This window comes from Vulpes lagopus, chromosome 8 (genome assembly GCF_018345385.1).
Source record: "Vulpes lagopus strain Blue_001 chromosome 8, ASM1834538v1, whole genome shotgun sequence".
NCBI classification, from domain to species: Eukaryota; Metazoa; Chordata; class Mammalia; order Carnivora; family Canidae; genus Vulpes; species Vulpes lagopus.
In genome coordinates, this window is record NC_054831.1 from 104220945 (window position 1) to 104234476 (window position 13532).

Below are 13532 nucleotides of genomic sequence, written 5' to 3' on the forward strand. Positions count from 1 at the left end.
AAAACATACTCTATTTTTATTTTTTTACATACTGTATTTTTTTTTTTTTTACATACTGTATTTTTAATGGCTTTTCCATCAAGCAACTGAGACCTTCCCCCCTCTAAGTTCTATTACATTTATCATAACGTACCCTTGAACTGGAGAGTCTTATGCAATTTTTCAGTGGAAGGATGGAGGTCTAGAGTTTACACAGCTTTTCAGAATTAGATATAAAACCTCTTGACTCTCTCAGAGACCCTTTCTATAGGGCAGGCTGCTGACCCTACAATATGTAATTTGGTTTTGGTGCAATGAGAATCAGTCTCTATTTGTTCAGGCAAGACCTGGAGGGTAATGAGATTTTGTCGAATGTTTTTGCAGACTCTTACCTCTGTGGTATAGTATCTTGTTTCCTTTTACTCAGAATTTCTGCGTGTTCTCTCTCTGGCAGTGACAGCAAGCAGTGTAATGGTCAGAAACACTGCACTCTTCGCCTTCTTGCTGCTGTCTTGCTCTCGGTGCAAGTCTTGAATCACCATGGACCTCCTCACCCTGGTGAAATTTGGAAGTTTTTGGGTTCATCAGCCAAGAAGGAATTCTTGAGATGTCTTTGGTGCAGAAAGGTGGTTTTATTGAAGCCCAAGGACAGGACCTGTGGGCAGGAAGAGCTGCCCTGGGAGTGCGAGGAGTGACTGATTATGTACTTTTCCATTAGTAGGAGTGAGGGAGAGCATAAGTCTCCAAGGACTCTGGAAGGGAGGCTCTCAGGACCCCAAGGGGCTAGCTGCTGCCAAGATAAGGTTCCCTTTAAACATGAGGACACTAAGGCTGCCCTGAGTTTCCCAAGGAAGGTCATGGCCTGTGTGTCTCAGGATCTATCAGTGGTCTGCACGCTGTGAGGAGATTTAATTTAAGCTACATCTCTCTTGCCTTTGTTTCCCTCATCCACCCTGTTAGAGGGATCTCTTGGTTTGTCCATGTCCCAGGAAGCCCTGCTCACAGGTGCCTGGGGGAGCTATAGTCTCTCAACGGAGTTCTTGGGGCTTCCCCTTTGTTCTGAAGCAGATAAGAGAGTCACTGTCCTGGGTCTCCTGATTGGGTGCCTGTGCTGAGCCTCCATTGCAAGCCAGATCTCTCCCCTGAGTGTGTGCAGAACAGGTGATGCCCTTGCACCTTACTTATATCCTTTTCATGTCCTCTTAGTAGACAGAGCAGCAGGATTTCCCTTCTGGGGTCCCACATCATTTGTCCAGTGTGGCTCAGCCTGTGAGATCTTTGTTGTACCCTAGACGACTGCTTTGGGACACAAAGTTGTTGGAGCTGTTTGGCCCTGGGGTTCCTGTGCTTTGTGAGAAGAAGGAGCAGAAACAGTGGTCGAGCTCTTCTTGGGACATATTCACCCAGTTTCATGAGTGAGCATCTGCTTAGAATTAAATGATGAGAAGAGGAGATTCTGTAACAGTGGTGACTTCTCTAATCTCTGTTCTTTTATTTCCTCTTTACTTCTATTGTCAGAATTTGCTTTAGAGATTTTAGTGTTTATGAGACACTCATGTCCAGGGTAGCCTGTTTCTTCTTGATGAAAAGTTTGAGAATTTTGAATGTTATATACTTAGTAATTCCAGCTCTTTTTTAAATTTTATAACAGCTGTATTAAGATCAAATTCACACACCATACAACTTGCCCACTTAATATGTACAGTTCAGTGGTTTTTAGGATATTCACAGAGTTCAGTCAATCTTAGAACATTTTCATCACTCCAAAAGGAAATGCCATATCCATTAACAGTTACTCTCCATTTCTGTCCAATCTTTCCAGCCCTGGGAAGCCACTCATCTACATTCTATCTCTACGGATTTGCCCATGACATATTTCATTTGAAAGGGATCATATAATAAGTGGTTCCTTTCATTTACTATGATGGTTTCAAGGTTTACCCCTGTCTCTTCGTTTTTCATTACTCTCTGGAATTATGGTCTGTCTCCCATCTGGAACAGAGGAATAGTTATAACAGATGTGCTGCAGAATAGCAACAACAGAGTACTTCTAAAAGATTGTCCCAAGGCTTCAGATTTGCCTCTGTTGCAGTTACTTAAGGTAGATGGTTTTTGATCTCTGTGTTAGTTATCTATCTCTGCAAAACAAATTAACCCCAAATTTGGTGGATTGATTGATTGATTTGAGAGAGCAAGCAAACACAGACTGGGGAAAGGGAGAAGTGGACTCCTCACTGAGTGGGGAGCCCCATGTGGGGCTCGATCCCAGGACCCTGAGATCATGACCCGAGCCAAAGGCAGATGCTTAACCAACTGACCCACCCAGGCGCCCCCACCATTGGTACTTTAAAGTGCAATTTATTACTCTGCAGTGTCTGTGGCACAGCTGAGTTGGTGTGGCTGCAGTCCTCCCCAGGCTGGACTGGGAAGGATCTGCCCCAGCTCTCTGCAGGCCTCACTGGGTTCCTTATGAGCTGTTGGCCAAAAGCATCCCTAGCTTCCTTCCTAAGTGGGCACCTGTATGTAGAGAGCAAGTCAGCACGTGGTAGCTGGCTGCCTCAGAGCGAACAAGCAAGTGGGCAAGAGAGAGGGCTGGCAAGGTGCAAGACGTGGTCTCATAGCTGGATCACCACAGTGACACTGGCTATAATCTGTGGGCTAGAAGTCTGTTACCTGATCCACCACACCCTAAGAGGGTGGGATTGGATGGATGTGACTACTGAGAGCCAGGGATCATTGGGGCCACTGTCGGTGTGTGTGTGAGAGAAGTGGATCGTCGAGTTCCTTGGTTTTGGGAGTACTTGTGGGGGGAAAAAAACCTATGCGAAGTGCCTTTAGGAATATGGTAAAATTTCCCTGGTGTAGATGCACTAATAAGCTCTTCACTTGTGAAACTTTTCTACTAAATTGGTAAATGTTTTCTCCCCCTGTGATAGCATGGCACTCAGCTTCATTTCCCTCATTATTGTCTTAGTACCTTTCAAAACCTGCATTCTTTTTTCTTGGTACCTCACCCACCCCACCTCCCATCCATCCTCTGAATATTTGCTGACGGTTGCTCTTTTTTCCTTTTGCTTTCAATTTGCTTTCATGGAACCTTGCTATGCCTGTTTGGTTATTTAGGTCTTACTTTTGAAATTTGTCCCTTTTTAGATTTTTGCCTCGCTGTAACTCTTCTCTATTTCCTTGCTTTTTTTAGTACTGAAATGGTTTGAGCTGTATCTGCTGTTCTTTACTCCTCAAGCCTTAAAGAAAAAGCCCATGAAATATTTCAAACATGCAGAAAATGTAGAGAATAGTACAGTAACAATGGAATACTCACGTACCCTCCACTGGGATTTACATAAAGTGTTTGCGTTTCATTTGTTTTTTCCCTCAGATTTTTAAAGAACTTATTTATTCACAGTTCATTGATTCATTCAAAATGATGTGTTGATGGATGTGTTGATTATTTGCATATCTTCGCTATTGTGAACACTGTTACTGTGGATATTTCCTGTGCTCCTTTCCTTGTGTGAGAGTTTTTCTTGCCATAGATATTTTGAAAATAAATTTCTGGATGATTGATAAGCAGAAACGATATGTGATAAGCACGTTTGTGATAATGTTGACAGTGAAATGTTGCAGCCATTTTTAATAACATATGTGAAGTAGGGAAGAATGCTTTTTGTGACAGCCATTTTGATAGAAAAATTTTAACTCCTGCTGCCCTGCGTCTTTGGATTCATACTATGTAGCATTTTTATTTCAAAATAGATCTTTGTATGACCGTAAGAAAACTGTTGGAATATTAGAATTAGTAGCAATAAGTGCTTTCACGTGGTAACTTAAGAAAATAACCATTACAGGGGATCCCTGGGTGGCGCAGTGGTTTGGCGCCTGCCTTTGGCCCAGGGCGCGATCCTGGAGACCCGGGATCGAATCCCACGTCGGGCTTCCGGTGCATGGAGCCTGCTTCTCCCTCTGCCTATGTCTCTGCCTCTCTCTCTCTCTCTGTGTGTGACTATCATAAATAAATTTTAAAAAAATTTAAAAAAAAGAAAATAACCATTACATGTTTTTCTTATTTTTCTCTGGTATTATTATTATTATTATTATTATTATTTTTTAAGATTTTATTTATTTATTCATGAGACAGAGAGAGGGAGAGAGGCCGAGACACAGGCAGAGGGAGAAGCAGGCTCCATGCAGGGAGCCTGACAGGGGACTCGATCCTGGGTTTCCAGGATCACACCCTGGGCTGAAGGCGGCGCTAAACCGCTGCACCACCGGGGCTGCCCTGATATTATTTATTTCTGCCCAAGGGTAATCAGCCAAACCCGTATTCATTATTCTTTGTGTCTTACTAATCTCTAAGCAGGAGTTTTTTTTTTTTTTTTTTTTTTAAGCTTTTTATGTAACATTTTAAATATATGTAAAAGTAGAGAAAACAGCACTGTGGACTCTCAGCATATGCATCACTTAGGTTCCACACAGCTGATTTGCTTTTGAATGCGATTTTCAACTGTGATGCAGACATTAGTTTTATATTTATAACATACCATATTCTGGGTAACACAAGGTATTAACACTCATTTGGAGAATTATTTCTGTATTCTTATGAGGTAAGTGGTAATTATCGAGAAGGGTTATTATTAGTTTCAACAGAGTTTTGCTGACTTGTGGGTGGATTGCAGAGTTTTCTTCTCTCCATTAGTTGATCAGGCTAATGTCCTAAAGAGCCAGTCCTCTCCAACAGGGAGACTGTCCATAGATTTTGTAAAAATGTGACCTAAATCCTTCAGAATGCTTTGGTAAAAGTAGTTAAGAACATACTCCAAACTTTTAGAGGACCATTTTAAAAATGAAGTATAGGGACCAGCTAATAATATCCTCTGGTACTGCAACATTTATGGCTCGATAGACCCAGAGACTATAACTGTTTAAGCTGCACCTCATGGGTTTCTTGTATGCTTGGATTTCAGATAGCGGTGGTCATGGGCTCCTGTACAGCCGGTGGTGCTTATGTCCCTGCAATGGCTGATGAAAACGTCATTGTACGCAAGCAGGGTACCATTTTCTTGGCAGGACCCCCGTTGGTAAGAACATGGTCTTGATTGAGTGAGTGAATGAGTGAAGTTAAATATACATAATATAAAATTTACCCTTCTAACCATTTTTTAAACCATTGCTTTAAAAAACAAAACATTGTTTTCAAAGATTTATTTATTTTTTATTTTTAAAGATTTTATTTATTTATTCATGAGAAACACAGAGAGGAGAGAGAGAGAGAGGCAGAGACACAGGCAGAGGGAGAAGCAGGCTCCATGCAGGGAGTCCAATGTGGGACTCGATTCCAGGTCTCCAGGATCACGCCCTGGGCTGAGGTGGCGCTAAACCGCTGAACCACCCGGGCTGCCCTATTTATTTTTTTAGAGAGAGAGAGAACACAACCAGGGTGTGGCAAGACAGAGGGAGAGAATCCTCAAACAGACTCCACTGAGTGCAGAGCCTGATATGAGGCTCGATCTCACAACCCTGAGATCATGACCTGAGTGGAAACCAAGAGTTGGATGCTTAACCGACTGAGCCACCCACACATCCCTATTCTTTTTATTATTATTTTTTTAAGATTTTATTTATTTACTTACTTATTTACTCATGAGAGACACACAGAGAGAGAGAGAGAGAGAGAGAGAGAGAGAGACAGGCACAGGCAGAGGGAGAGGGAGAAGCAGGCTGCCTGCAGGGAGCCCGACACGGGACTCGATCCTGGGTCATCAGGATCAGGCCCTGGGCTGAAGGTGGCACTAAACCGATGAGCCACCTGGGCTGCCCCCACACATCCCCATTCTAACCATTTTTAAGTGCACAGTTCTGTGGCACTAGTATATTCACATTATTGTGCAACCATCACCACCATCCATCTCCAGAACTTTCTCATATGCTCCAGCTGAAAATCTGTGCCCATTAAACATTAACTCCTGGGATGCCTGGGTGGCTTAGTGGTTAAGTGCCTGCCTCTGGCTTTTAAAGATTTTTATTTTTATTTATTTTTAATTTTTTTAAAAATTTTTATTTATTTATGATAGTCACAGAGAGGGAGAGAGAGAGGCAGAGACATAGGCAGAGGGAGAAGCAGGCTCCATGCACCAGGAACCCGACGTGGGACTCGATCCCGGGTCTCCAGGATCGCGCCCTGGGCCAAAGGCAGACGCTAAACCGCTGCGCCACCCAGGGATCCCTTTTAAAGATTTTTAAATAAAATCTTATAAAAAAACAAAAAACATTAACTCCCTATTCTCTCCAATCTCCACTGCTCCTGGCTACTATAATTCTCTTTTTTCTATGAATTTGATTACTGTTAGGTACATTGTATAAGTGGAATCATACAATATCTATCCTTTGTGATTGGCATATTTTACTCAGGATAATGTCTTGAAGATTTACCATGTTGCTGCATACATGAGAACTTCCTTTTAAGGCTGAATAATATTCCATTGCATGTATATACAACATTTTGTTTATTAACTCATCCATGAGTGGACTTTTGAGTTGCTTCCATTTTGGGGCTATTATGAATAATGCTGTATGAGTGTTCAAATATAGCTGTTTAAGTCCCTGCTTTCATTTTTTTGGGTATATGCTCAGAAGTGGAATTGCTGGATTGTGTTTAATTAATTATGTGTTTTAATTTTTTGAGAAGCCACTCATTTCATTTTATTGCTGAATAATATTTCATTGTATGGATAGGCAGCATTTTGTTTATCCATTTATCATTGATAAATCATTGGGGTTGTTTCCAGTGTTTGGATATTATGAATAACACTGCTGTGCACATTCATATCCAAGTTTAAGTGGGTATGTTTTCCTTTATAATGTTTATATACTAGTGTGTACGATTGCTAGGTCACATGTTTTTCTAATATTTTATTTATTTATTCATGAAAGACAGACAGAGACAGAGACACAGGCAGAAGGAGAAGCAGGCTCCCTGCGGGGAGCCCTGATGGGGACTCAATTCCAGGACCCTGGGATCATGCCCTGAGCCAAAGGCAGACGTTCAACTGCTGAGCTACCCAGGTGTCCCTCATTTAGGTTTTGATTTGCATTCCCTAATGTCTAATGATGTTGAGCATCTTTCACTTGCTTGTTGGTTGTTTGTAGATCTTCTTTGGAGAGATATCTATTCAGCTCCTTTGCCCACTTTTTTTTTTTTTTTTAAGATTTTTATTTATTTATTCATGAGAGACACAGAGAGGCAGAGACACAGGCAGAGAGAGAAGCAGGCTCCCTGCGGGGAGCCTAATGTGGGACTTGATCCCAGCATCCTGGGATCATGCCCTGAGCCAAAGGCAGACACTCAATCACTGAGCCACCCAGGCATCCCCTTTGCCCACATTTTAAATTGGGCTATTTGTTGAATTGAGAGAATTCTTTATATGTTCTGGATACAAATATTTTCTTTCTGAGAATTATCTTCACTTTCTTCCTTTGAAGCATGAAAATGTTTAATTTTGATAAAGTTCAATTTATGCATTTTTTTCTTTGCTGTGCTTTTGGTGTAATATCTGTGAAAGCTTTGCCTGTTGCAAGATCATGAAGATTTAATACTTTGGTTTCTTCTAAGTTTTAGCTCTTACTTTTAGGTTCATAATCCATTTTTAGTTTGGGTAGGTTTAAGGAAGGAATCCACCATTGTTCTGTATGCTGATATGTAGTTGGCCCAGTATCATTTATTGAATGGCTAATGAAATAAACTTTTACTTACTTTTTCTTCTACCTCAATTGTCCTTTTGTTTGACTCAGGATCACTAGAAGTTGGTAAACAAGGTGCTTGCACATACTATGTCAACTTTTGTATAAAACAGGGCAGATTATACATTTGTAAGCTTGTATATGCATAAAGAAACTCTGGAAAAGATACAATAAACATAGTTTTAATGCAGAGGAGTTGAAACAGGGCAGGAGAGAGACCTTTGCCTTTTTGTGTGTGCGCTGAACATAAACATTTTGAGACCTTTGACTTTCTGAGTCTTGTGAAAACATTACCTTTTCAAAAAGGTTAAGTTTAAAAAAAGAAGGAACAAGTTAGAATAGCTGTGAGAAGTGCTCTAAATTTCTGATCCTAGTAATCTTTATGAATCACTGGTAGGGCAAGCTACATAATTTGCAGACCGCGCAAAATGAAGGTCCAGGACCCCTTGTTCAAAAAGGAGGAAAAAGTACCTGTTAAAGGTACTAAAATATAAAACATTTCCTTCTTTGGTACCTTTACCTGTCTTGATGTTTTTTGTTTGCTATTTAAGTACATGCTCCTTCAGGCATAGACTACTCCCCTTCTCAGGCATCTGTGCTTTTAGTGGGCCCACCGTTCAACTCCTGGTGGACATGTGACCCCTCCAAGGATATGCAGCCTCCATGTTGGGTTGTGCTTGATATCCAGATGGGCAAGGGGCGAAACGCTGTCCCTTAGCTCCCACCCATACATCCACTGAGTCACATGCTGGAGAATACACCTCAGCACCACCAGCCCAGGAAAGGGATGCTGCTGCTGTGCTCCACCGTGAGACACCAAGGGATGCTGCTGCTGTGCTCCACCGTGAGACACCAGGGAGTGCACACCTGATCCTGATCTTCCCTTTGCCCATACCAGGCCCCCATGGGGGATAGGTGTAATAGTCGCAAGACAGGGATGGGGAGGAGCAAATAAGACAGAGCCCTGGACCTAGGCACCAGATGGCAGGGAAGCAGGGGGCCAAGAACCTTTTACAGAAAGATGATGGGAGGCAGACGAGTAAGAGCCAAGGCTCTGAACCCCAACACAGACTCCCCATTGTGTCATCAGACTTCATTTACAGAACACATATTTAAAGATAAGATTTGGATATCAGTAGGGTAACCACTGACCATTAAACGCCAAGCACAGAGCCCTTCTGAGAGTGAGATCCTGCAGCCTTACTGGTGAGCTGCCTGTGTTGCAGGACTGAGGAGTAGATTATGTAATCTTGGGCTCTTCCCCATCTTCTCTTTGGTCAGCTCCATGCTGGTGATGTTCAGTAATGCTGTCTTTGCTATGCTTGTGTCACTTCAGTTGGATAAAGAGAGGGCAGATGAAACCACGCATAATTACTACATCATACAACAAAATGTCCCATTATCTAAGTGAAATCTAAGAATATTATATAGGTAAGAAGAATGTCAAGGGTATTATAAAACCGTAATATCCACACAATGGAATATGATTCAGCCATAAGAAAAGAATGAAGTTCTGACACCTGCTACAACATAGATGAACCTTGAAAACATTATGTGAGACACAAAAGGAAAAAATATTGTAAAATTCCACTTCCATGATATATATAGAATAAGCAAACTCATACAGACTGCAAGTAGGTAAGTGGTTGCCAGGGACCAAGAAGAGGGTAGAATGGAGAGTGACTGTAGTGAGTATGGGCTTTCTTTTGGGAGTGAGGAAACTTCTGGAATTAGGTGGAGTTGGTGGTTCCACAACCGTGTGAATATACAAAAAAACCCCCACTGAATTGTATTCTTCAAATGTGAATTTTATGGTACATGAATTCTGTCTCAGGAAGTAAGCTTATTGCTTCAAAAGTCTGACAAAAAAGTCACCTTTGGTTTTGGAATAGTAACACAAATGTTTTAAAAAGTACGTTAAAAAGAGCTTGTGCCTGCTTTGATGTGAAGTATGTGTATTTTCCAAATGATTATGTTCATTTTAAATTTTACTGAGGATCAGGTAAGTTTGAAGAGCTGCCATTTTATTTTATTTATTTATATTTATTTATATATATATATTTTTATAAATTTACTTTTTATTGGTGTTCAATTTGCTAACATATAGAATAACACCCAGTGCTCATCCCATCAAGTGCCCCCCTCAGTGCCCATCACCCAGTCACCCCCACCCTCTGCCCACCTCTCCTTCCACCACCCCTAGTTTGTTTCCCACAGTTAGGAGTCTCTCATGTTCTGTCTCCCTTTCTGATATTTCCCACTCATTTTTTCTCCTTTCCCCTTTATTCCCTTTCACTATTTTTTATATTCCCCAAATGAATGAGACCATATAATGTTTGTCCTTCTCCGATTGACTTATTTCACTCAGCATAATACCCTCCAGTTCCATCCACGTCGAAGCAAATGGTGGGTATTTGTCGTTTCTATTTATTTATTTTTAAAGATTTTATTTATTTATCCATCAGAGACACACAGACAGAGCCAGAGACACAGGCGGAGGGAGAAGCAGGCTCCATGCAGGGAGCCCGAGTGGGACTCGATCCCAGGACTCCAGGATCAGGCCCTGAGCCAAAGGCAGATGCTCAACCACTGAGCCACCCAGCTGTCCCCAAGAGCTGCTATTTTAAATGTGATAAGAGTTTCAAGGCATTATCCAAAAGGCCTGTGGTATCAGTTATTCTTTGATATTTTTCTAGCTATGAGTGATACTTATCATTGGTTAATGGTAGAATTCATTTGGAATTTACCTTTGTCTAGTGAAGGGTACAAACCTTCAGTAGTTTTTAGGTGTTTTTTCTTAAGGAATGAGTAAAGATAGGACTAAAATTTGAACACGCCTTTTTGGGACTGTGCGTAGCATCATAATACTGAAATAACACTAGCGGTTTTCAAGAGAAGAGTTTGTGGAAAGGGTGCACTTGCAGCCTAAGCAGGCTCCATGCAGTTTGGTCAGTGGATGCAAATTTACCTTAGCAAGGAGCAGTTTAGCAGCCAAAGTCGGCAGTCTTCCTAGACAACTGAATTCTGTTGTGTAGCCTACATTGAAAGACCTGAAAGACTATGTTTACAGGTTAAAAAAAAAAAGGAAGCACCAGCAGAAATCTCATCTATCTGCTTGAGGCTTCTAAATTTTGACACTTGTTTTACTGAAAATCACAAACCATGCATAACGTCTGGTTGAGTTGTTATAGCTTTCTGTTGCTTAAAGTGGTTGGAAAAATGCATACCAATAAGACAAGCTTTTTTTTTTTTAAAGACAAGCTTTTGAAGAAGCTTTTTGTTCCTGTGTCTTCTGAACTTGTTTTGATATTTATCATCTTTGCACCTGTCACAGTATCAAGTATGTTGTGGGTGGTCAGTAAATATTAACGAATGACAAATCCTTATTTTATCAGTTGATATTAGTCAGATCCTTAGAAATAAACACAGTCTATTGGTGGCTTATTCCTTTATACAACTTTAAATATCCAGACACCTCTTATAATTATTGTCTGGGCTGAAGGCTATTTTACACTGAATATTTTGGGAGGAAGAGAACCAAGAATTCAGTTCTGTGGGTGGAATAATTGGAGGTGAAAATTTTAATTGTTTCTCTGTGTGATAATATTTTGTTTAAGACAGAGCTTTTTTTTTTTTTTTTTTTTTTTAAGATTTTATTATTCATGAGAGACACACAGAGAGAGAGAGAGGCAGAGACACAGGCAGAGGGAGAAGCAGGCTCCATGCAGGGAGCCCGACATGGGACTCGATCCCGGGTCTCCAGGATCAGGCCCTGGGCCGAAGGCAGCGCTAAACCGCTGAGCCACCCGGGTTGCCCAAGACAGAGCTTTTGATGTAGTGAATAATAAGTCCTTTCTGTGCTGCAATTTAGATAAATGTTCATTGTTCCAAAAGCTTTTCCTATTTGAAGAATAAGAAATCAGTCAACCCAAAGAAGTAGGAATCAGTAAGCAACTCCTAAGGGGTCAGGTTGGCATTTGTCACTAAATGGTTTTTCTTTCTTTTCTGTTAGAATTTCTCAGGCTCTGATGAAGTCATTCTTAATATAGTACTTGAGGTCTTTCATTTTGATCATTTTCTGCTGAATCATTTTTTATTTTTTAAATTTTATTTAAATTTGATTAACATATAGTATATTATTAGTTTCAGAGGTAGAGGTCAGTGATTCATCAGTCTTGTATCACACCAGTGCTCATTATAGCATGTGCCCTCCTTAATGCCTATCACCCAGACACCCCATCCCCACATGTACCTCCCCTCCAGCAACCCTCAGTTTGTTTCCTATGATCAAGAGTCTCTTCTGGGGCAGCCTGGGTGGCTCAGCGGTTTGGCTCCGCCTTCAGCCCAGGGCGTGATCCTAGAGACCCAGGATCGAGTCCCATATCGGGCTCCCTGCGTAGAGCCTGCTTGTCCCTCTGCCTGTGTTTCTGCCTCTCTCTCTCTCTCTCTCTCTGTTTCTCTCGTGAATGGACAAATAAAATCTTAAAAAAAAAAAAAAAAGATTCTCTTCTGGTTTGTCTCCCTCTCTGATTTCATCGCGTTTTATTTTTTCCTCTCTTCCCTTATGATCCTCTGTTTCTTAAACTCCACATATGAGATCATATGATGATTATCTTTCTGATTGACTTATTTTGCTTTGCATAATACCTTTTAGTTCCATCCATGTCTTTGCAAATGGCAAGATTTTATTTTTTTGATGGCTGAGTAGCAGTCCATTGCATATACACACAGACACACCACACCGCACCACATCTTTATCTGTTCATCTGTCGATGGACATCTGGGCTCTTCCCCTGGTTTGGCTGTTGGGAGATTGCTGCTATAAACATTGGGGTGCAAGTGCCCTTCAGATCACTTCATTTGTATCTTTGGGGTAAATAACCAGTAGTGCAATTGCTGGATCATAGGGTAGCTCTGTTTTTCAGAGTGGCTGCAGCAGCTTACATTCCCACCAACAGTATAATAGGGTTTCCCTTTCTCCACATCCTCACCAACATCTGTCATTTCCTGACTTGTTACTTTTTCTGCTGAATCTTAGATGTGGGTAATCTTAGAGATTTTTTTGGCATCTTAAAGGTATTGCACTTTTAAGAATTTGTGATAGTTACTGCAGTTTTTCCGGATGGTCCAAAAAAGGCATTAATTCATTAAGGGTACTGAACTTTTAGAGACGAATACAACACAGTTCCTGCCATCAAGGAATTCACAGTAGAAAGGAGCCAACAGAGGCACATGCAGATTACTGACATGCACAGTCTGCAGATGCCGTGTTGGAGGCGCATAAGGAGTATTCTTGGACCACAGATGAGCAAGCATTGTTCTCTTATTGCTCTGGAGTGTCATTAATGATGAAAAGTCCTGCACAGGTCAGGAAAGGTCACATGGATTCCCCAGGTGAGTGACAGAGAGCAGGGAGTGCAGGCAGTGGGAAGAGCATATGCATAGCACAAAAGCTTTAACATGCATAAGGTAGGAGAAGGAGAGCAGGCTTTTAGCCTGGAAATACCCCGATTCACTTCAGGTTCCATTGTTGCTCCGGAGCTGTGGGGAAGTTCCTTAAGCTGGCTTCAGATTTTTCATCTGTAGAGTAGAGACAGTTTTTTCTAGGTTTGCTGAGTAGTAGGTGGAATAAGAAAACAAAATCTGGGGGTGCCTGGGTGGCTCAGCTGGTTAAAGTGTCCTGTCCACCTCTTGATCTCAGCTCAGGTCTTGATCTCAGGGTCTTGAGTCTGATCCCTGCACTGGGCTCCATGCTGGATGTGGAGCCTACTTAAAAACATTTTTTTTTTTAATGTAAAAAAAGAGAAAATAAAACC

The 13532-nt window shown here is 41.4% G+C and overlaps 1 protein-coding gene across 2 annotated transcripts in view; it reads left to right on the plus strand.

Annotated features, from left to right (window-relative positions):
• MCCC2 (methylcrotonyl-CoA carboxylase subunit 2) overlaps positions 1 to 13532 on the plus strand; it is a 71065-nt gene that overhangs the window by 31704 nt on the left and 25829 nt on the right. For both annotated transcript variants that reach the window (XM_041766527.1, XM_041766526.1), the window contains exon 7: positions 4944 to 5057. In XM_041766527.1, coding sequence (XP_041622461.1) covers positions 4944 to 5057 — 114 coding nt within the window. The remainder of the gene's footprint in view (positions 1 to 4943; positions 5058 to 13532) is intronic.